Below are 22,480 nucleotides of genomic sequence, written 5' to 3' on the forward strand. Positions count from 1 at the left end.
GGGGCACGATTTGCACGCGTGCAATTAAAGAAAATCACAACTGATTGTGTCCCCCCCAAACTTGTCATCAGATCTGCACCCATGCTTGCGTCCCCAAAAATCTACACCTACAACTAGGTGGACTGATTTTATTTGTTTTCTAAAGATACAGCCCAATTAAGACTGGAGTCCAAGAGCAGTGCTTTCCTTCAGTATGATTTGAGGGCATATTTTTATCCCTGTTCATAAAATATAATGGATACGTACTTACATTAAGTATTTGCTGTACTTTCAAGCTGCTTTATATTGTGTAAGACTCTTTTAGTGAGAGGGAGAGCAATAAAACATGTTTTTAGTGCTGCTGTATCCTTGGCTTGTACATTTTACTAATTCATTTAATTCAACTACAACAATAAAACTCAGAGGAAAAATACCGACAACCCAACAGCCACTAAAAAAGAAATCAAACCATTTTGTAGCAATAAACCAGGGACTGACCAGAGGTCTGCTTCAGGTGGGGAAGCCTCTCTGTGTTTGTGTGAGGGTCGGGTAGCAGTGGACAGATGCTCGACAGAGGTCACGACAGACAGTGGGTCATAAATATGGGAGACAGGCTGATCTGGCCCATGACAAGGAAAGGGCGGCTCTACTGTAATGGGTGATAAATGTCAGAGCCTCCCCACAGCCTCAGATGAACGATTGTTAAGCAGCTTCCCTGAGCCTGAGCTGCTGAAGCCTCGAGACAGACTGACAAGCAGTAAAGGAAACATTTACACGGATAGAACGGCTTGTTTGGATGACCCCCCCCCCACTGTCGCCATAGGCAAAATGAAAGAGGTGATTAATCAGGTTGTTAGCATGTTTGATGGAGAGGAGAGGAGAGGAGAGGAGAGGGGGAATCCATGTGCTGAGAAGAGAGTGTGACAGGTAGCAAAATGAGGAGGAGAGCTGTGCCACTGTGATTCATCAGGGGTTACCGATCCTCTGAGGAGCAATAATTTTTAAAGTAACGGGCCTTGATTGCAATAATGTCCCCATAGCAACTATTATCTTTAATGACTATTATTATGGCTGTCATAAAATGGAGACTGGAGCAAGTCTTATTAAAATATAGGATTATGCAACTGCACTTTTGAATGTCTTTGCTGATCGAAAACTCAATTTAGTTTTTAAATTCAACTTTAAAAAGGCAGAAGAGTATAAGGCATAATTTAATGCATCTATGGAAAAGCATAAGAACATACATATGTATTACTTGTTATGTTTTATTTATGCATCTTTCTCATATTATGTCTAATTTATTGTAAGTCTGTGTTACATGTTTCAATTATATTTTGTAATGTTAAGTTTAATTTATTGATTTTTTTTTTAACGACAGCAAATACAAAATCTTAATAGAGATATCCAATAAAAACTTAATGCAAACATGCATACAAATTCAAATTACACCTAGTCCTACAGGATATAAATTTGAATGTATTCCCACTCAAATGTCTCCATTTAATTCTACCTCCTTATGACAAAATATAACAGCTGGGTAACAATTTCTGTACATAGTTAACAGGTCAATTTTTCAATAAAATCATGAAAGAATGAGACTTACATTTGGTGACTCTGACTTTCCTCTGAACCTCACCACCACCTGAACCCCCACAGCCGTCCTCATCGTCGCAGTCGCCGCTGTAACGTCCTTCTAAATCTCCACTTCCTGTTTCAATCTGGTCCAGTGATCCCAGTTTAGGAATGGACTTCCCCTGCAACAGCTGGTTGTATAAAAAAAAAAAGAAAATGAGACATTTTTAGATAAGAGAAACCACATTCATTATTATTAAAAGTAAACTAGCTTAAAGTAGTAACTCTGAGTTTATGTGCCCACGCTTTAAAAGTTGCTGCGTCTCCCACTGAGAGAAGCATCACATATATATATATATAATATTCATATTAAATATTCAATGCAGGATAAAGTGAACAAGGTCCTCTCATGGCAAGGACAGTGCAGAATATGCATTCAGAAAATGATGAGAAAAACAGGGAGAAAATGCAAAAGAGCTGCTGATTATGCTGCTAATCAGCCACAGTGCTCTAAGTCATAAAAACTATGAATATACTGCATGACTGCAAAAAGCATATATTTATTCAAAGAAAATACTGCCAGGATTTTTTGAACGTGATTTCCTAGAAATGCTTTTTATATCAAAACTAAATAAATGCTTAATTCTCTTTAAAAACTAAAATAAGCCTAAAAATATGTTCTTGTGAATGGTTGATTAATTTTTATCAAACTGACTGACTATTATCGCCACCAGCTCCATATATTGAATGAATCTGTAGTTGGCTATGTGACGCTCACCCCTCTCGGCCGCAGCGGTTCCACAGGGCCACTGAACTTTCTGCTGTATTGCTGTGCAGCAGAATCTCGATCAAAGACTTTGTGAACTCGATACCAGGGGAAATGCATACGCTAATTGGCTCATTTAAATTCATGGTGCGTCATTGGAAACAAGAGAGAATGCTTTGTGTTGATCAGAAAGGTAGTGTCTATGCTAATTAGTTACTGTTGTGGTTCAGTGCAGGGAAGCAAAAGTGTCGGCATTGCTGCCATGGCTGAGCTGGGACATATCTGTGCTGGTAATTACCCTGTCTGGAGTCTCAGCTCCTCAATGTTGACAAGTTAGACGATGGAGAATGTAGAGAATTTGGGCAATCTAAGCGCTCCTTCCATGTGTGTAATTGGCATGATTTTCTTTCCATTTATGTCTGACAAAACTTTTAATACATTATGTAGAATAATGAGTTTCTGTGGGGCCTGAGATTAGCCTGGTCTGGGAGTCTGACTGAGTTTGAACTCTGTGCTTCACAGTCCAGGAGGTAGAGCACTGCCCGAGGGCTCAATATGTGGAGTTCAAAGGCTGATGACTCTGAGCCCCATTACCAAAGGAAACAGCATCTTGCAATAATTAGTCTGCAGATGTAAGACAATATGCTACCTGGGCTTTAAGATCTAATTATTGATATTTTGCAGTGAAGTGAAAGGTTAAGATGCATGTGTAAATGAGCCTGTTTTTACATGTATGTGTTGGTAAGAGGAGAACGTGATGTTTTCTTTTCCACATAAATAAACTAACTCAACTACAAGACCGTAGGTCAACTTTATCAACTTTATTCTTCAGAAACTTTGATGCATGAGGAGAATCAAGGAGAGTTGACTTGACCTCAGTTCTACTGATTTGAAACTTTGACAATCTGAAACATTTTTTGAGTTTCTGACGTTACCAGAAGGATGTTTTCTGTTCCCACTTAACCCCTACACATTAGTATGTCACATACATACCTTCTAATAGCAGAAACCAGACTTAAAGGACAAAGCAAATGCTACATTTGTCTTATTGTCAATAAAAAAACACATAAACAGACCAACAACCATTGCCTGTGCAAACCAAAACCTTATCAGTCTTTTTTCTTTGTGCAGTAGAGCTCCATCGATGGGAACACTTACATCACACATTAGATCTTTATTGATGAATTATTCAAGTTGAATATCTTTACTGATGTATATTGTATAATTTGTTGAGAACAAAACGATGTAACAGTGGTCACTGGAAGTAAAATGATCAACCCACTGAGGGCTGGATTCAAAATCACAGTGTCTGGGCATGCTCCTGATGAGCCGGCAGATGGTGTCCTGGGGGATCTCCTCCCAGACCTAGATCAGAGCATCAGTGAGCTCCTGGACAGTCTGTGGCGGTACTTAGCAGCAGCGGGTGCACAGATACATAATGTCCCAAAGGTGCACAATTTATTTTAGGTCAGAGGAATGAGAGGGCCAGTCAATGGCATCAATGCCTTCATCATCCAGGAACTGCCTACACACTCTGGCCACATGAGGCTGGGCAATGTCCTGCACCAGGAGGAACCCAAGGCCAAATTAGATCTGACAATCACTCTGAGGATTTCATCCCGGTGCCGAACAGCTGTCAGAGTACTGTTAGCAATGACACGGAGGTCTGTGCAACCCTCCAAGGATATACCTTCCCAGACCATCACTGACCCATTGCCAAACCACTCATGCTGGATGATGTTACAGGCAGCCTAACATTCACCACAGTGTCTCCAGACTCTTTCACGCCTGTCACATGTGCTCAATGATAGATCTTCCAATTCTGGCGTTCTCTGGTAAATGCCAATCGAGCTGCACGATGCTCGGCTGTGTGCACAGGTCCCACTAGAGGACGTCCGGCTCTCATGGAGTCTGTTTTTGCCAGTTTGGTCAGACACATGCACACCAGTAGCCTGCTGAAGGTCATTTTGTAGAGCTCTGGCAGTGCTCCTCCTGTTCCTCCTCGCACAAAGGAGCTGGGTTGATGCCCTTCTGCGGGCCTGTCCAGCTCTAACAGCCGATCTCCTTCTATCTCCTTTACGCTCTTAAGACTGTGCTGGGAGACACAGCAAACCTTCTTGCGACCACACGTATGGATGTACCATGCTGGAGGAGCTGAACTGCCTGTGCAACCTGATTGGGCTGCAGGTGCCGCCTCATGCTACCTGTAGTGACAAGGACACTAGCAGAACACAAAACTAGAGAAGAATCAGTCAGGAAGGATAAGGAGGGAGCACATCACCACATGTAAAACCATTTCCTTTTTAGGGGTTGTCTTGCTTTTGCCTCTCCATTGCACCTGCTGTCACTTTCATTTGCACCAAAGCAGGTGAAATTGGTTCACAATCACTTGTGCTTCCTAAATGAACAGATTGATAGAAGTTTAACTGACTTGGTGTTATACTGTGACTATTAAGTGTTGCCTTCATTTTTTGAGCAGTATAGCAACTTACCCACTTCTTTTTGAATGACATTTGCTAAAGACTACATTTTTATTTAACATTGTTTTAAATGTGGATGTATATTCATCTTCAATAACTATCTGGCTTAAGGCTTATTGCCACACACAGGGTAGGACACTGGGAAAGTATCGAGAAACTGACTAACATATTGTTGGTTTTGGTCCTTTCATTGGATTTGTTGACAATAATAAAATTATATGTTGCCAGCCTTGTCCTTCAACATTGTTAGATGAACACTACCCATTAGACAAGCAGCATACAAAAAAGATGTTGACACATAAAAGGAGATGAGAGAGCAATAATTTAACATCATCTTCGTGAATCTGTAGAACGTGCTTTGACGTCCATGACACACAAGTCTTAGAAGGAAACCTGAGCATGTGCTTTTGGTTTGTGTGGTCACTGGAAGATGATCAGGTTTGTGTTAAACTGCAGTAATTTCTTCACCAAGCCCTGTCGGCTGATGATAGCTTTCACAGCAAACTGATTATTTCCGAAGCTGAGGAAACATTCGTCAGGATTGAAAGAGTCACGTCAATCAGCGGGCTACTCGATTCTTTTACTCTTCAGGGCCCGAGGGACTAACAGCTCTGTGTTTGATTGTATTGAACAGCTCTACTGCCTTTCTGACACACAGTGAAGCGAGCCTGAATGGCCTGACTGTGTTATTAGCCTCACTTCTGTGAATGACGTGGGGCTTTGTCTAACGCCGGCTGCGAGAGTGGTGCTGATTTTGTTCAATGCATCTCCAGATGAGAAACTGCTCTGAGTAGGCACCCTCGGGCAAGCCTCTGGCTGCTACTGCAGTGTGTGGAGAGTTAATGACCACCAAATACCAATTATTCTTTTCACAAACAAAACTGCACAAACAATACTGTTCTCCTGGAATTAATTTTATGAACATATTCACCATTAATAGTCTATTTTCTTTTAAATTTGCTGCACCAATTAAGAGCTTACACTACAAGAGATAACGATGAATACATCTTCTCTGCAGGACACAAGCTTACTGTTAACTAGATGTCAGAAGAGATCTATACAGGTGTGTGTGGGGCGAGAGACAACACAAGATTTTTGAGATTATGTTATGAGCTGTCTATTCAGTTATACTCTATACACTGCACTCCTTAAATAGTTGAACTAAGAAGAGAACCAGACCTTTATATTTCACACAGACTTATTAGAGGCAGGTCTTTATGTCTGATGTAATCTGCTTTATTAGTATATATATTTTAGTTCCCATTTGCTGTAGCTGCTCTTTACTATTAATGTTTAAGCATTAGAAAGATTAAACTAGGAACTTACTGTAACAATCAAACTCTTATTCCCTTCAGTGGCTCATCTGTTTAAACTGTTATATTCTTTTATTGTTTTTTAATGACTCACCCTTCATTGGTCAATCCCATACACTGCATAGAAATAATGAACGTAGCCACCATGTCATCCACTGGTTTGTGGAGTGCCGTTTTGAAGCCTCGAAGACAGTATCCGCAGACAGCGTGTCAATCAGTTTGGCCACACCCTTAATTATGCATAACTTTAAGCCTTTATAAAATGTAAACAGGCAACCCAATGGCCATAAAAAATGTTGACATTTAATGTTTCTGCAAACTACAGTACATTACTTTTCCAAGGTATTATGTAGTGGACACATTGAAATGCTTAATGTGTGTTTAGGCACAAAAACCACCTGGTTATGGTTAGGGAAAGATGAATTTTTGGTTTAAATACCCTGTTTGGAGGGCACAATCCTGGTGGGAGAAGCAGCAATGTCTCGGTAAAATACCAACAGCTTTACGTGGCACTATCGCTGCCACCAGGCTGCTACAGAACACCCACGTCTGGAGCCTTAAAAGCTGATGGAAACACAGCAACAACTCGCTAAATCACAAGTGGCTTTGCTGTTTGTTGGTCTTGAAAAGAAGTCACAGCATGGCTGGCATCTTGTCCATGGACTGTAAAGCTACTGTGATGTCACCCATTGGTTTATTATACTCCTGTTTTGAAGCCTTGAGTTCGGCATTCAAGCTATCACATTCCTGTTTTTTTGGTGTCTGAAGTGACCATATTTGGGTGAGAGGCTGGAGCTGTGGAGGAGCGAGGGGCTGACCTGAATGAGAAGCCAAGGACACTATCGGCAGATAGCCTGTCACTAAAAGTGGCCTGCCTTAATTATGCAGGACCTAATAATCCTTAATAAAATGTAAACACATGAGTTATATAAAAATTCACCTTCATACAGTTGTAATTCAGAGGAAAATTAGCTATAGAGACCAAAACTGTTTTTTGAACCAGGCTGTAAACATGTTTATTTCAGCAGTAGAGTTGGGCATTTTAACATGGGGGTCTATGGGGATTGACTGGCTTCTGGAGCCAGCCTCAAGTGACCATTTTAAGAACTGTAGATTTTGGCAACTCAGTGTTGGCTTCAATTGTCAGCCCTGGAGGCTGCTGCCTGGTGACAAATCATCCACTGTCGCCTCCACCTTCCAATGTTGAAGACAGCTTGTATATTGCCTTAGAAACATTGATATCATACATATGAAACTGGGAAATGTATTTGTGGTTTGCAGAAACATGTAATGCCAATATTTTCTTAGGGGGACTGGGCTGAAACAGTTATATGAAAATTCACCACTGTACAGTTGTCATGAATGGGAAAGTTAGTTAAAAGCTCGAAACAGTTACAATACAGGGCTCATACACCAAAAATGTGCAACTTCGACAGGACCATTAAGGCAAGTGGCTACACGAGCCACAGAACTGCCAGTGCAGTTTATTACATTAAACTTTGACCCCATATACAGTGACCTCTACATCATGCATCCAATGAGACTTTGTTATTGACGAGAGGCGGAAGTTACAGTGGCGACAAGTTCATTTTGTGCTTCTCAGAAATCAATTCTAACAGAACTTGAGTGACAAATCTCAAGCATGGCAGAAAACATCAGAGGTGGCGAGAAAAGCAAGGTAGAATATTAAAATTGCGATTGTTTTGTGCTGCTCTTTGTTCTGTGGAACACATTTGCATTTTATCTGAAACTCTATATGTCATATATCCATGTTTCAGGCTTTCATGTATGAGTTTGTTACATTGACTGATGGACTTTTATTTGATTGAATGATTTGTTTGAGTGTCCTTTCAACATATGGTGCCCACCTCATATTTGCATACAGAACACAAGACAGCAACAACAGACAAGATGGCCACGTGACAAATCTTAATATACAGTTCAGCAAAAAAAAAAAAAGAATATTGCAAAACATTTGATTTCCATGAAAGACAGTTACTATAATGATGGACGCAGTGTTCCATGTATTGCCTATAAATTTTGCCAAGACAATAATCTCCTCTTTAAAGAGACAACTCCAAATATAACCTTCAGACAACCGAAACAAAATCAGAGTTCTCAAACTGAATCAAACAAATGGAACAAAATGAAACTCATCCTCAACCACACACAGATAAAGACACACACACACACACACACAGTTTCTGAGCTTTAAAACTCATCCTTCCATTGTCTCTTGTGGATCTTTACAAATTTCAGTTTGACTGTAATTATATTACACAGCAACTTATTTCTAAAAAATAAAATGTGAGTCAGAAAAGGACAAAAGTTCATCTCCATTATCCCAGTGGTGCTCCACCTCTCAACTAAATTAGGCACTGGCAAATCCCATAATGTAACCAGGGCAACCTCACTGCCGTCAGTAAATATATCGGCAGCTGTCTCTTGCAGTTACTGTCTGATCAATGGCAGGAAACAAACTTTACAGAAAACTGCTGTTTGCTTTTTAAAAAAAATGAGGATAAACAACTGATGACTACAGGATGCGAGAGAGGAACCCCCTGGAGTTAGCGGAGGAAATTAGGGAAGTGGTTGAACAGCAAACAATAACAGCAATTAATTTTTTTTACTCTGTGACAATGCAGTCGAGACTCTGAATTGTAGGAGGGACAATAAAAAGAGACATTTAAGAGGAGTTTTTGTTGTAGTGCACATGCACTACAACACAGTCTGTGCGTCTAGTGATGACATCACAAATCAAGAATAGATAAAACACAGAATGCAAAAACACCACAAAAAAACACTTTCTGCACTGCCAACCAACATGATTTCTAAAGCCTTTGATTAAAGATAACTTTGTTTTGGTTTTTGGTAATTTCACCATTAAGATTTATATTAATGTTACTGTTCGCCATACTAGCAGCATGGCTCCAGAGATGTCGGTCCACCAATATGGTCCAGACTGAAATGTCTCAACAACTATTGAATAGATTGTCATTAAATCTGGTTCACATGCTGCCCTGAGGATGGATCCTAATGACTTTCCTTTGTCTATGGCTTTAGTTCATGACCAAATACCTGAAAAACACCTTCAGCTGTACTTTGTGTTCAGTGCACATGCCATCATGCTAAACCAAGACGATGATAACGTAAACACTGTACCTGCCAAACATCAGAATGTTGACATTGGGCCTTTTACAAACCACCTCTTACACCTTCTCCCTACCAACTTCCACTCTGTGCCCACGTTTACCACCACATCACATTAAGTGCCATCCCAAACCAACTAGTAGGGAGGGCAAATGGGTTACAAAACCCTCCAACAGTGAGCCTACCTCAGTGCCATTGTGTTCGCCATGGAAGACGTGCCGTACAAATAAAGTTCCTTTCAACTAGCTTTACAAATGTGAGCTGCTCAGACTAAGAATACTTTCACACAGGCGTCAACAACTTAAGGGTTTCATTGTATTTAGGCTAAAATATACCCTTCTCCAGTCTAGAAACAATGTTGTGTTCATTTGTATTGGAAAGCTGTAAAGTTTTGCATATTTATTTTTATTTTTTATTTTTTATTGATATTTGACTTTTTTTTAACCAGGAAGTTGCGTTGAGATTGAAAATATATTTTACAAGAGAGACCTGGCCGAGCACGGTGGTGTGGTGGTTAGCACTCTCGCCTCACAGCAAGAGGGTTGCCGGTTCGATCCCGGGCGTGGGAGCCCTTCTGTGCGGAGTTTGCATGTTCTCCCCGTGTCAGCGTGGGTTCTCTCCGGGCACTCCGGCTTCCTCCCACAGTCCAAAGACATGCAGATTGGGGACTAGGTTAATTGATAACTCTAAATTGTCCATAGGTGTGAATGTGAGCGTGAATGGTTGTTTGTCTCTATGTGTCAGCCCTGCGATAGTCTGGCGACCTGTCCAGGGTGTACCCTGCCTCTCGCCCGATGTCAGCTGGGATAGGCTCCAGCCCCCCCGCGACCCTCAAGAGGATGAAGCGGTTAGAAGATGAATGAATGAAGACCTGGCCGAGGTAGCAGCCAATCAGAACACATTTAAAATGCAACAAATACAACATATAGTTCAAAATTTCACAATAAAACAACAACTATTCAAACATAGTGGCCTCTAAAGAAAAACAAGCACGTCTGTGTCACCACATTCTTTATGATGCCCTTAAATTCATCAATGGATATAAGTGTTTCTAAATTTGGATCTTTTGGTCCATGTCCAAGGTGCATAGTTACCTCTGCCGAGGTTATGTTTTCGCCGGTGTTTGTCTGTTTGCCTGCAAAGTAACTCGAAAAGTTCTATACGGATTTTGATGAAATTTTCAGGAAAGGTTGACAATGGGACAAGGAACAGATGTTAAAATTTTGGTGGTGATCGGTTGAAGTTAAGTGGATAAAATACTAAAATGGCGGGGGAGGTCTGCGCTTTCCGAGTGCTCTAGTTACTTCTCTATTTTAATGACAAAATATTCATGTACAAAAATTAATGTAAACAATAGCAGCACATACAGATCAAACATAAGTGATACAAATGCATATGAAGAACATAAAATGGGATTAAGATTTATTTTTCTCCATGAAAAGTTACCACAGTTCTTCTTTCTGCCACAGAGTGGAAAGATGGTCCCAAAGCTTGCGGCTGTATTCATACCCTACACCTTAATGAATGGTGCTTCATTGAGCTGCGAAGGTGACTACAAACAGATCTACACCCTGTGACAGAGTGGAAGTGGGGAGGGTCTGGTTGGGAAAAGGCCCATTGTCTATAAGAGGATGTTAGCATGTTGATGTTAGCACTTAGCTTAAGGTATTACTGTGCCCAAGTGCAGCCTCACAAGCTGTGTGAGCGGCTGTGGACCCAAATTCCCCCATTGCTTGTTTTAAGACATATTTTGTTATTTACATGAATTCTGTCTTGCCTGTCTTTGTCAACCTTTGATCCCCACGCTGCAAACAAGCCCTGGCCACCTGAGATATTTTATAAATTTCTAATTCACCACTGTACACATCACAACCTTCTTCATAACACCAGCTGCCTCTTTGGGATATCACAACAAAGACTGTGAGGCATCTCAAAAGATTCGGCATGGTAACCGAGCCTTGGCTTAACTTTCATTGCTGCACCAGAGAGTATATTCTGACAGGCTGCATCACAGTATATGCTTTGGCAGTTTTGACTGCAGAGGACTGGAAACTGCAAACACTGTAAAGCCAGCATCAAAAATTTACTGGCACAGACCTACTAGGGCTCTATGATATCTTCATTACCCGCTGCATAAGGAAAGCCCAAAGCATCACCAAGGACACCAGTCATCCAGCCCACACACTATTTTCACTCCTGCCATCTGGAAAATGCTACCGGAGCATTAAATCACGCACCACCCGTTTCAGAGACAGTTTCTTCCCACAGGTAGTCAGAATAATGAATAGTACCCCCACACACACAAATATGCACACACACACAGACACTAAAGCTGTGCCTACAACGTGTATGGCTCTCTTCTTTTTTTATTATGTGTTTTCTCAGGTATCACTCGATTATACTATCCATTGTGTTTTTTATTTCTTTTCCAAGGTTGAGAGTGCCACAGTGCAACAATTTTATTTATTTATTAACACATATGAACTAAATATTGGCACCTACCTCCGGAGTAAACAAACAGAGGCAGGTAAAAGTAAACTATAAGCGTAATTAAACTTTACATCATGTATTTTTGGCAGTAAATGTGCTTGTCTGACCTCTATAGAGTCATTAAGAATAACAAACCATGACACTGTTTCAGCGTATCCAAAATAATACCATACAGCAGAGAAAACAGGTCGAAAAATCTCATTCGACTTCTGTCTAATGCTTTGATTTTCCTCTCAGCTGTCAACTCCTATTTATGACCTCAAGCCATTAAAGTGTACTTAAACTGCATCTACAGTAACAGATCAAGGCGATAGTCTGTCTTGTAAATGAAAGGGCATTATGACCGTATCTATCCTGCCTACACAATAATTTCCCACCACAGAAGAAGACAGGTCTAGTGTTGAACACAGCAATGAATTTAAAAATCTGTCAGTGAAACATAATAGCAAACATTCATAATCAATTAAAATGTACAGAGCAAGAGGTTATCACTGGTTGCAAAATGAACTCTGATAGTACAGAAATCTGTGAGAAAATGACCTTGCACTGTCTTAAAGCTGGAAGTCTTTAATACAACATGATATTGAGAATATCGTTAGTTCAGGCAGGACATGATATCAAGCTCGCCTCACATCCTAGCGTAATCAGTTGATCTCAAACAGCCAATCAACTGATGGAGCAGCTGACTGATGGAGGGAGTCAGCTGATAGATCACATGATTCCATTCTATGTGACCAATTGGTGAATCTCATTCAGGGCGCCCTATTTAAACTGCTCTGGCCTGCCTACTGTTTCTGCTTCCTCTGAAAGCCGCTTTGCAACCCACCTCCACCCCAGCTCCTCCTTTTGTTGTTGTGTCTGACTTATCAATGTCATTTCTGTTTGTCATTGATGCTGGTTCTGTTCTGCTCCCAGAGGCGTCTTTGCTGCTGCTCTCCTGGCCTTAGGCTTTCCATGTAGGCACATGGAAGGGCAGAGAGGTGTGCTTTCTCTGCCTTATGCTTTCCACGCAGGCATGAGGAAGCTGCTTTCTGCGTAGGCCAGAAGGAAAGGCAGAGAGGCCCCAGAACAGAGCCATATCGCCAAATATAATACTGCAAATGGAAGTAAGGTTTTTTCCTTTAAGTAATTTTAATCTGATATTTGTAGTAATTTGATGGTATTATAGTTTTTTAAAATATTGTATTTCATTTCTTAAAAAGATTTTGGAGGTTCCTCCATGTACCACTAAGGGAGCTTTGGTACTACCAGTGGTACGTGAACCATAGTTTGAGAACCAGTGGGCTACCTTGTGATTAACATGTGGCTACCATTGCAGTGTACATGGTTCTTAGTCAGATCCACCCCTCACTCCTCCACAGTTCCACCCTCTCATCCAAATATGGTCAGTACTGATTCCAAAAAAGCTAAGATGTCGACAGTAACATGTCGAACTCAAGGCTTCAAAACCGTAGCCCACAAACTAATGAATGATGTCACGGTGGCTCCGTCCACTTCTTTCATACACTCCATGGTACAAAGCAGATTATGTGTTGCATATATTCCCTAAAGAGGTGCAGGGTGTCATGTGGCAAAATGAATCACAACTTCAGAGATCCATGCGATGAGTAAAGCTGTGTGTGGAGTTTTAAGCTCATCAGTATTCTCTTTGAACACGCTCGACTATTATATCTGTAAATAGAGGGTGGAGGAGAGATCTTACAATGATCATATTTGCCAGTCAGAGGAGAGAAGTGTCAGGATGTGAGTCGGCTCCCAGGACACACACTGTCATTTTCCATCTCCCTCACTGCAGCAGCGGCACTGACAGGACCCAGACCAGCAGCAGCAGCAAAGCAGGTCAGTGAGTGAGAGGCCGGAGTAGACATGACAATATAATGTAAATTTTAGAACACTCAGCATCTGTGCCAATTTCAAGTTTTATTTTCTATTTTTCTTACTGCCAGAATCCAGCAATGAAGCAATCCTACTGGCATGTAAAGCCAGATGGAGCTTATTCATCTACGCAACAGACCTCCATTGTTGTCCAAAAACCATTAAAAATACATCAGTGGACCATAACTTTACACTGGGTGATATGTTTCTTCATTACAATGACCATGGACTTTGTAATTTATTCCCACATACATTAATAAATACTCACTGAACACCAAATGTGTATTAATCCTCAACTGAAAATAATCCCCTACAAACACATGATTTACTCCTGTTTAACATTTGCTATAAACTACAGTGCCCAGGATATCACTTAGCTTTAAAAATGTAAGTATATATTAATGATCTGTTTTAAAGTTTCACGTCTTCAGAAAAGAATACAATGGGCTTGGGAAGTCTTTTTATGAAACTGGGATGTCTATGCAGTAGAAAGACAAAATTACTTTTGAAACTGGTGCTACATGAAGAGAGAAAACAGAAAAACAAGGGGCTGCTTTTGCTCAAGAAGTAGAAAACCTACAACTACAAGAACCAGGCCAATAAACACTCCCGCTGGTGGGTGTTGTATTGTGAGCTCGGCCATTTTCCCAAGTAGATCTAGCTGCTGCTGCAGACACAATATGGTTAGTTCAGTCTGGACCGGTAGCTGGAGAGGTGCCAGTTCACCTCCTGGGTACTGTAGAGGTACCGAACCCCCCAACCGCTCAGGGCGCCTGTCCATGGGCAGCCCCCTCACTCACACATCTCTCCAATTAATGCATGTAAAAGGTCCTGTGTGTGTATTTCGGGCCTGTGTGTATATGTATATGACAACAGAGTGAAAACATTGAATTTCCCTCTTTGGGATTAAAAAAGTATGTGGAGGGGATGTCTTGTTGTGAGCTGAGTAGTCTGCATATAGACAGCATCTAGACCCTTCTCCATTTTACCACAGGAAACAATATGGCGGGCTCCTGTAACAAATATTCTCTAATTACAGTTAAACAGTAACCTAAAATGTTATTATTTATATTAAAATTTAATCACCATTAATAGCATGATTGTCCACCGATAACTCACTATATATCGCAAACTTAATGGCACATTTTTTATCTGTTCTGAATGTATCTTAAAGGGATATTTTTCAAGCTTTTAATACTGCTATCAACGAGGGAGTGGACATGTATGTCTTGCTTTATGCAAATGTATGTTTATTATTATTGCAATAATCCAATACAATAAAAAAATACTGCCCAGAATATTCTCCAGTATAACCTCAAAGTTACTGCATGCTCAAAAAATATGCTGAAAGAATCATGGCAAACTCAAGCCCAACAACAGATGGACATATTGACCTAAATGTAACATTATAACTTTACACTTGTAAAGGTTAACTAAACATCCCCTGCTTTTTAAGCAGCTGGACGTGCTCTGGTGGAAACTCAGTTCAGACTGACAGTAAATGCAAAAAACCTGTCTTGTTGACAGAACTATCAGCAGAGCTTTGAAGCTGAACTTATTAATAAAATAATTATTTATCCATTTCTGCTCACTGAGGTTTGTTTCTGCTGCATCGCTTCCTGATTTTCCAAACTACGGGACATTATTACAGAACGTAGGTCCGTTAATTGCCTGTTAAAAAAGTAGTGGCATTAAAAGGAGTTTGCGTTGACTCGTTGTTAGCGCATTAACTTTGACAGCCCTAGTTTCAGAAAACATTTTAGGTGGGAAATAGGCAACAATGTAACATAATCTTGGTTTATATTTGTTCAGGATTGCCTAGTTTCACAGTTTGATCTGAGTTTGACAGAGCGAGATCCAGAGAGTGGATTGAGAGAGCCCTGCCCCTTTCTCTATTTGCACTTTTTGTATCCATGGTAGCTCTAATTAAAAAATGTGTCAGAACCAGTGTTGGGTAAGGATTACTTTAAAAGTAATCAAAGTACGTTACTGCGTTACTTTTTAAAAAAGTAACCAGTTACTTTACTGCATTACTCCCTGAGTAAAGTAACTCAATTACTTAAAAGTACTTCCAACGTTACTCCCTGAGAAAAGTAACTCAAGCACTTTTAAAGTACTTTTGAGTATTCTACATTTCCTATTGGACAATGGACCACAGGGCGCTAAGCCTACATTTTTTTGTCTCCAAAATTAAAGTTATGGCTCACTTGCCCTTCACTGAGATCCAATTCTCCCATCACAGCCGTCACTTTGACCAGTAGAAACAACCATAGACAACTGTAGACAACTGTGTGACAACAACACCCCAGCGTTTTTAATATTTCCTCTAGGGATGTTACCACACAGAGTAAAAGCGGGAAATGATGGTGTGAAACAGCAGAGGCACTTTGTCAACCCGCTGAGTTAACGTTCCTGTCATTAGCATCAAGCTAGCAAACAATGGTACACCCTCAGGTTGGACATAAAGTAATAACAATAACAAATAGCGGCGGGGCTTTTACTCACCACAACTGCAGAGGCTCCCAGCTTCATTTGAAACAGACTACATTATAGACGGTCCGTTATTTATTAATCCCTCTGTGTGTTTATATATTTACTTTTTATCTGCTCCGCTGTCTTTGTAAAGTTAACATATTGTACCGTCATTTCAAACTCAACACTTGTTTCAAATTAAAAGCCCCTTATAACCTCGGCTAGAGAAACCCTCCATTTTCTAAATAGGCTTTTATTCTGAAACATTTGTAGGAACTTGGTTGTGGAGGATACAGTAACTTGATGTTTACATACGGTGCTTCAAATGAAGTTCCTGCCATCTGCTGACGCTTTTAGGTGACTACAACAACATGTTGGCTGGCACATGAGCAGACACAGTACTCTAATAATAGTGAAAGTGATAAAAAATAGGACAAGAATAACCCAAAGTACTCAAAGTACACATCAAATAAAATTTCTCCAAACATGTTTCTTGTTATTTTAGGTAGTTATTATCACGCTAATGTATGTTCAAGTGTTCATTTCCCCCGATAAGTTGGTTTTAATTCGTTATTTGATTCTATAAACACAGTCTGACCATCTCGAGCTTTTATTTTGGTACTTCCGATGACCGGCAGCGTGAATTTGCATATTAGCTAAATATTTAGTTTCACCCAGAACATTTAGATTTAACATTTAACATTTAGATTTATATTTAGCATTTATATTTAGCATTTAGATTTAACATTTATATTTATATTTATATTTAGTATTTAGATTTAACATTTAGATTTAAATTTATGTTTAATATTTAGATTTAACATTTAGATTTAGATTTAATATTTAGATTTAACATTTAACATTTAGGTGCCACATTTAATATTTAGATTTAACTATTTAATATATTTCTAAGTTAACAAATATTGCTGTAAATGTGGTAAAAGGTGACGTTAAAAAATTCACAACACTTTTTTAAACATTGTTTGAAGCTAAATGTGGCAAAATGTTGATGTTATTTTCAGTGTGAGCCACTTTACAAACGGCACCCCATATCTGTCAGCGAGTCCTACTCCACCTACTTAGACTCCACCGTAGACAACGGCAGCATTTCTCCGACCACGTAGCGAGCCACAAGCTCCGTGGCTTCTTTCAGACTGATAGGTTTAACGTTATCTCCGTTATTAGAACCAAACGACAGCTGTTGCTGTTTCGGAGCTGAAGGACCAGCGTTCTAAAAGTAACGGAAGTAGCCTAACTGATGTCTTGTTTGAAAATAAGTATTTGATTACTCAAACAGCAAACTAACGCGTTAGGTTACTCGTTACTGCAAAAAGTAATCAAAGTACTCTAACTCGTTACTTTGTAACGCGTTATACCCAACTCTGAGAACAATCTGCAGCAACAGCCCTAGAGCCAGCGAAAGTGAGTTGAGAGATGAGCAGGGAGATCTCTGTGCTGAGGGAAGTTCACTGCAGTTCATGTACACATGCTGCCCACATTGTTATGATACAAAGTTCAAACTGCTCAGTTTGATATGCAGATGTCAACTGTATTGGCACTACAAGGCAGAAATAACAACATATGAATGTAATTGTTGAGTAAAAAGGGTTATTAAAATGTTAAATTATGTTATATCAGGTTACTTTAATGTGATTTTCTAATACTTAATGCCACAATTTATGACCATTTACACAAAGAGGATTATCTGCTGTTGCTCAAACTGGATTTTAATCAAGGATAAGAACGTGCAGTGATTTAAGATAGAGCTGTTATCTACAGGTATGCAGCTTAGCTGGAATCGTATTTAAATATTTTCATTTTCTCTGCTTACCTCATGGGTATAATGAATGACACAATGAGCGCAGGTTAAAAAACAAATTATTATGCTGCAGGTTTTGGGATTTGTCTCCAATTAGAACTTGCTCGTACAGCCCTGACATATCTGACTTTACAGATTCCTCTCTGGATACCAACAGGAATTAATCGAACGAGCTGAATGTGTAAGTCACACTCAGTGGGTGTGGTGTATTAAATATTAAATATTCTTTAAGAGAACAGGTTATAACCATGACTGTCTTTACTCGTTAACTAGAATTCTACAAAAGCCAAATGTTATGATGTGGTATGCCCATTTAGGAGCACAACAAATAAAATGCGAATATATTCACAGTGTTAATCCTTTGGACTAAGAGGAGAGGGAACATGAATAATTCACAAGCAAAACTGCTGGTCAACCACCACATCAATGACTGGTAAATAATTCAGCCCACAGACGGGGTGAGGAGCTGCTTGCTCCTGATTTTGATTGAGAGACACAGGGACAGGCCCTACTTATAGATTCTTGATGGGTTTTACCACATCAAGAGAAGAGGACAGGCAAGGAGGAGAGGAGCCAACAAATAATTCATAGGAAAGAGCTGCTGATGAGCAAGATGATGAAATCTAGAGTTTGTACACTCAGATTGCATGATGAATTTGTCAATAGCTGCACTGCTGTTTTGTGTTTAACTGCAGCCTCGGCTGTGGAATAGTAATGATACATTTCCATTTGGTTGTAGGGAAACTGGGAGCGGTCTCTGCACTTCAGTGAGTCAAGGTCAGGGGCGAATAAATGGAAATAGTAAAGAACATTTCTGATATGTAGATGAAAAACATGAAAATCAACATTTGCATGGACACATCATTCTTATCCTCATAAAAATGCCCAACATGCGGCGACTTTAAAGGTAATAGAATTTCACCTTTTGCCTTCATCCATGCCAGCGAACACTCCAGGCGACCTGCCATTCATGCGCTCATGCACATGCACCTTAAGGTAAGTTTTATCATATTAATGAGGTGTACCAATATTATAGTGATTTATAGAAGTAATATGCTGTGTGCTGTACAACCAGCTGTGCACACAGTCACTCATGTGTACAACTGAATGAGTGTGTGCACTGGTATATGTAATTGATGTGTTTGCCGGTCATAAACTGAGCTGCCATTAACCCCCCACACGCTTTCCCTCACACACACACTTTGCATCCAGACTTCATCTACAACACATAAATTAAAAAAAATTAAAATTTCAAAGAATCACCATTTAACACTGGCTGCATTTTAAATCTGAACATGACCCACATATCCTCCTCAAGCCCCAGTTTACATCCTAAACAGCCACATTACATGATTAACACTTCCTGTCGTGTATTCTGCTCAGCTCGCCGTGTGCCTCATTACTATGTGATCAACACCTTGAAGACGGCAGAGGAATAAAATGTGACGGCTGAAAATTGATGTTAAATGACAATTCAGGTCGTACACATGGGCTGACACTTGTGCCGCACTCCACCAGCTAATGAGATGCCAATCAGAAGTATTTGCAAATCAGAACTATTTGCAAATCAAGTCCCAATGAGATGATAATTCAGACTCAAGGACTGTGAACACACAGGCTGTTAGATGAAAAGTACCAGATGTATAATATAAAAGTCTGCAAAAATTAGACACATCACCACTTGTAAGATTTCACCTTCCACTATGTTGACTTCCAGTATGAAAACATGTTATTTATTTAGCTTTTTCTGACTCTAAAGTGACGATACGGTATACTTCAGGGACCACATAAACCACGTTAGATGCCATGTTGATTAATTAGCTCTCTTAAAAGTATTCCCTGCTTCAGAAAGCCTGTGTGCTCAACAGCATGAGATGATACTTATGACAGCAGGGTTTCTTTGTATACAGCAACCTGCCTGATGAGGTGTAATACTGGGGAAAAAAACTGTCCATATTAATAAGTCATCATATTCAAACAAAAAGTATAGGTCTCTTGTTGCTGCCTTCTAAATGCCTCTAAACTGTTCAGGCAAGTAAAACTACTTTGTTGGGAAAGTTGGCAGGCACTGTAAAAAAATAAAAACAACTCTGGTCTTCCAGGAGGGAGCAGCGCGTTGTTTAAGACACCGATAGGACGCGGTTCAGAGGGTCCAGATTAAGCAAAACGGACACCAAAACACCACACAACTATTTGTAATAACACTTACAGTGCTAATTTATGTTGGGAGTTGGTTCACTGAGATAAGCAATAGGCTGCACTGGAAGGCACAATGATATGACATAACCAAGAGCGCCAGTCAAACCTCAAAATAATGAAAACAATGTTTTATTATAAATGCAGAAAGCACACTGCACAATGGAAATAGAGGGTTTTGAGGGACTAATGTTACAGCTCTGTGCTCTTGGAGGAGTTCTGGTGACAGTCCTGTGTGCAGACACAAGCAGAGACAATGAGGAAACATTATAGTGGCCTATGCAATGACAATATGTCATGACTGTAGGTCATCATTAATTTACTGAATCTGTTTTCATTACACTTAGTTATATTTACCTTTAATCAATACATCAACTTTTCCACCTGTCCCAAGTGTAAAAGCTTTTTTTTTTTTTGCTATTTTTCAAGATTTTTTTTAAATTGTTGGCGTTTCCACTCAGGTGTTTTATGTGCAAATTAAAAATGCACATAAAAAAAGGTAGATCGAAATGTACCTTAAGACTACTGGCTATTATTTCAACCTGATGGCAGAAGTCCAAACTGGCCTGGCGGGAGCAATGGTGGATGGGTCCAACAACCTCGGACTTTCATCCGGGAGGCCAGTGTTCGCTTCCCATAAGATTTTTAACCGAATCCTGTTCTTTTTTCCTAAACCCAACCATGTACAATAGTTGGCAAAACGTAACCACAAGTATTTGTTGTTGAAGGAAAAAATAAAACATCAACAGTGCATTTATTTTGAAAGATTGTATGCAAACGTTAAATTTCCTGTGAAAACAGAAGTGTATTTTGAAAACATACAAATGCATGCAACAGGCTGAAGTTGACATGGCATCCCAGAATGTCAACAACCAACGCACCTAGGGTATCTTCCACGTCATTTCTCAACGAGGAAAATCCATGACCAAATGTCAATATGTGTCGAGGTCAGAGTGTTGATTATTTTATCCTCTGTGGCGATGATTACAAGCTAAGAAGTAGAAGAAAAAAATTTTGGGGAACAAAACGTCACACCATTATTCTGCCTTGTCATTCTTTATAAAAGGTACAATCAGGGAACAGAGGGCAAAGTTGTCTTGCCCTTAAGCCATCAGCGAAGGTAGTCACAGCACCAATCTGTGTAAAGGAAAGTTGGCAGGATGGGACCATGAACAGGCAAGTAGGTATGACTGTGGCTGCAGACACTCTATGGTTAGGGTTAGAAAAAGATGTCGGGAGTGTCTTGCAGTGAAAGACTGCATCTTGACCCTTCTCTACATGGGATGGGTGTGACTTTTTGGCAACATGTTATGAGTGCAACCCATCACTGGGTTAAAAGCAGCTAGCAGCAGTTAGCAGCTAACTCAAAGAAGAAGGACAGCAGCTGAAAATGTCCACAAATTGGGAAAAAAATAAAGTTCTGCAGCTGAGCAGAGGGTAAGATCAGCTGCCATATAAGAGGGAAGGTAACTAATTGTTATTGCCATGTTGTTGCCATGTTATGCCGTTATTATTGTTTGGAAAATGCTGCTGATGCGTATGTTTTATGTCACACTAGAGGCCGACACTGTTGTGTTACACGTCACGCTCATCACACCACTTTTGCTTCAGGAACACCTGCATACCATCTAAAACAACACACTGGGGCAGCATTATGGCACCAGTGTTTGATTGTAAAAATGCAAAGGTGGTGCAATGAAGGAACTTCATAGAGGCCCTATCGCGCAACCTCTGTGTACATGTAAAAATGGCTTGTGATGGCAACAGCCTGGCTCCATTCAAATGTATAAGAGGCCTGCATTTTTTCCACACAGGGTTCAAGTCAGTCTTTTTATCTCCACAGTCAACTATTAAAACAAAACAGTCTGTTACTGTCTATATGCTGTGATCTATCAACCAAATATCTACAATAACTGATCAAGGCCCCCCTTTTTCTGTAAGCGCTCCAGATGCGCAATGGGCACTTAGTGCTTAGGTTCCCAAATGGACGAATAGCTGGTTTGGGGACAGTGATTGCCAATCACTGGTCACTGGTCAGTGTCAGTGTGGATCGAATCAGGGGATGTCTCAGTATACCTCACATACAGCTAACATCTTGCATCTGTTGTTGAATTCTGGATGAAACTTTTTGCAGCACCACAACAACATCTCACAAAGTCATTACTTACACAACCATGTTAGCATTTTGTAGTAACCTCAAACACTGTTGATCTCTGGTGGAGGACACAAATGGATAGAAACCACTTTTAAAAATGTTATTTGTAAAACTCAGCCTCTTTAGGACAAATTCTACAACGCTTTCAAATACTGTCTGGTTCTAATTCGAAGGGGCGACTGTGAGAAAACAACCACTGTGATGAATTATTTC

At 40.1% G+C, this 22,480-nt stretch overlaps 2 protein-coding genes across 2 annotated transcripts in view; both read right to left on the reverse strand.

The window, feature by feature from the left end:
* LOC125902822 (ephrin-B2a-like) overlaps nt 1-22,480 on the reverse strand; it is a 250,422-nt gene that overhangs the window by 101,096 nt on the left and 126,846 nt on the right. The window lies entirely within an intron of this gene.
* The window catches only part of gpc5a (glypican 5a), a 226,018-nt gene that overhangs the window by 101,096 nt on the left and 102,442 nt on the right, over nt 1-22,480 (reverse strand). The window contains exon 8 of the mRNA XM_049599439.1: nt 1,583-1,742. Within this exon, the coding sequence (XP_049455396.1) occupies nt 1,583-1,742 (160 nt within the window). The remainder of the gene's footprint in view (nt 1-1,582; nt 1,743-22,480) is intronic.

Source organism: Epinephelus fuscoguttatus, linkage group LG2 (genome assembly GCF_011397635.1).
Source record: "Epinephelus fuscoguttatus linkage group LG2, E.fuscoguttatus.final_Chr_v1".
NCBI lineage: Eukaryota > Metazoa > Chordata > Actinopteri > Perciformes > Serranidae > Epinephelus > Epinephelus fuscoguttatus.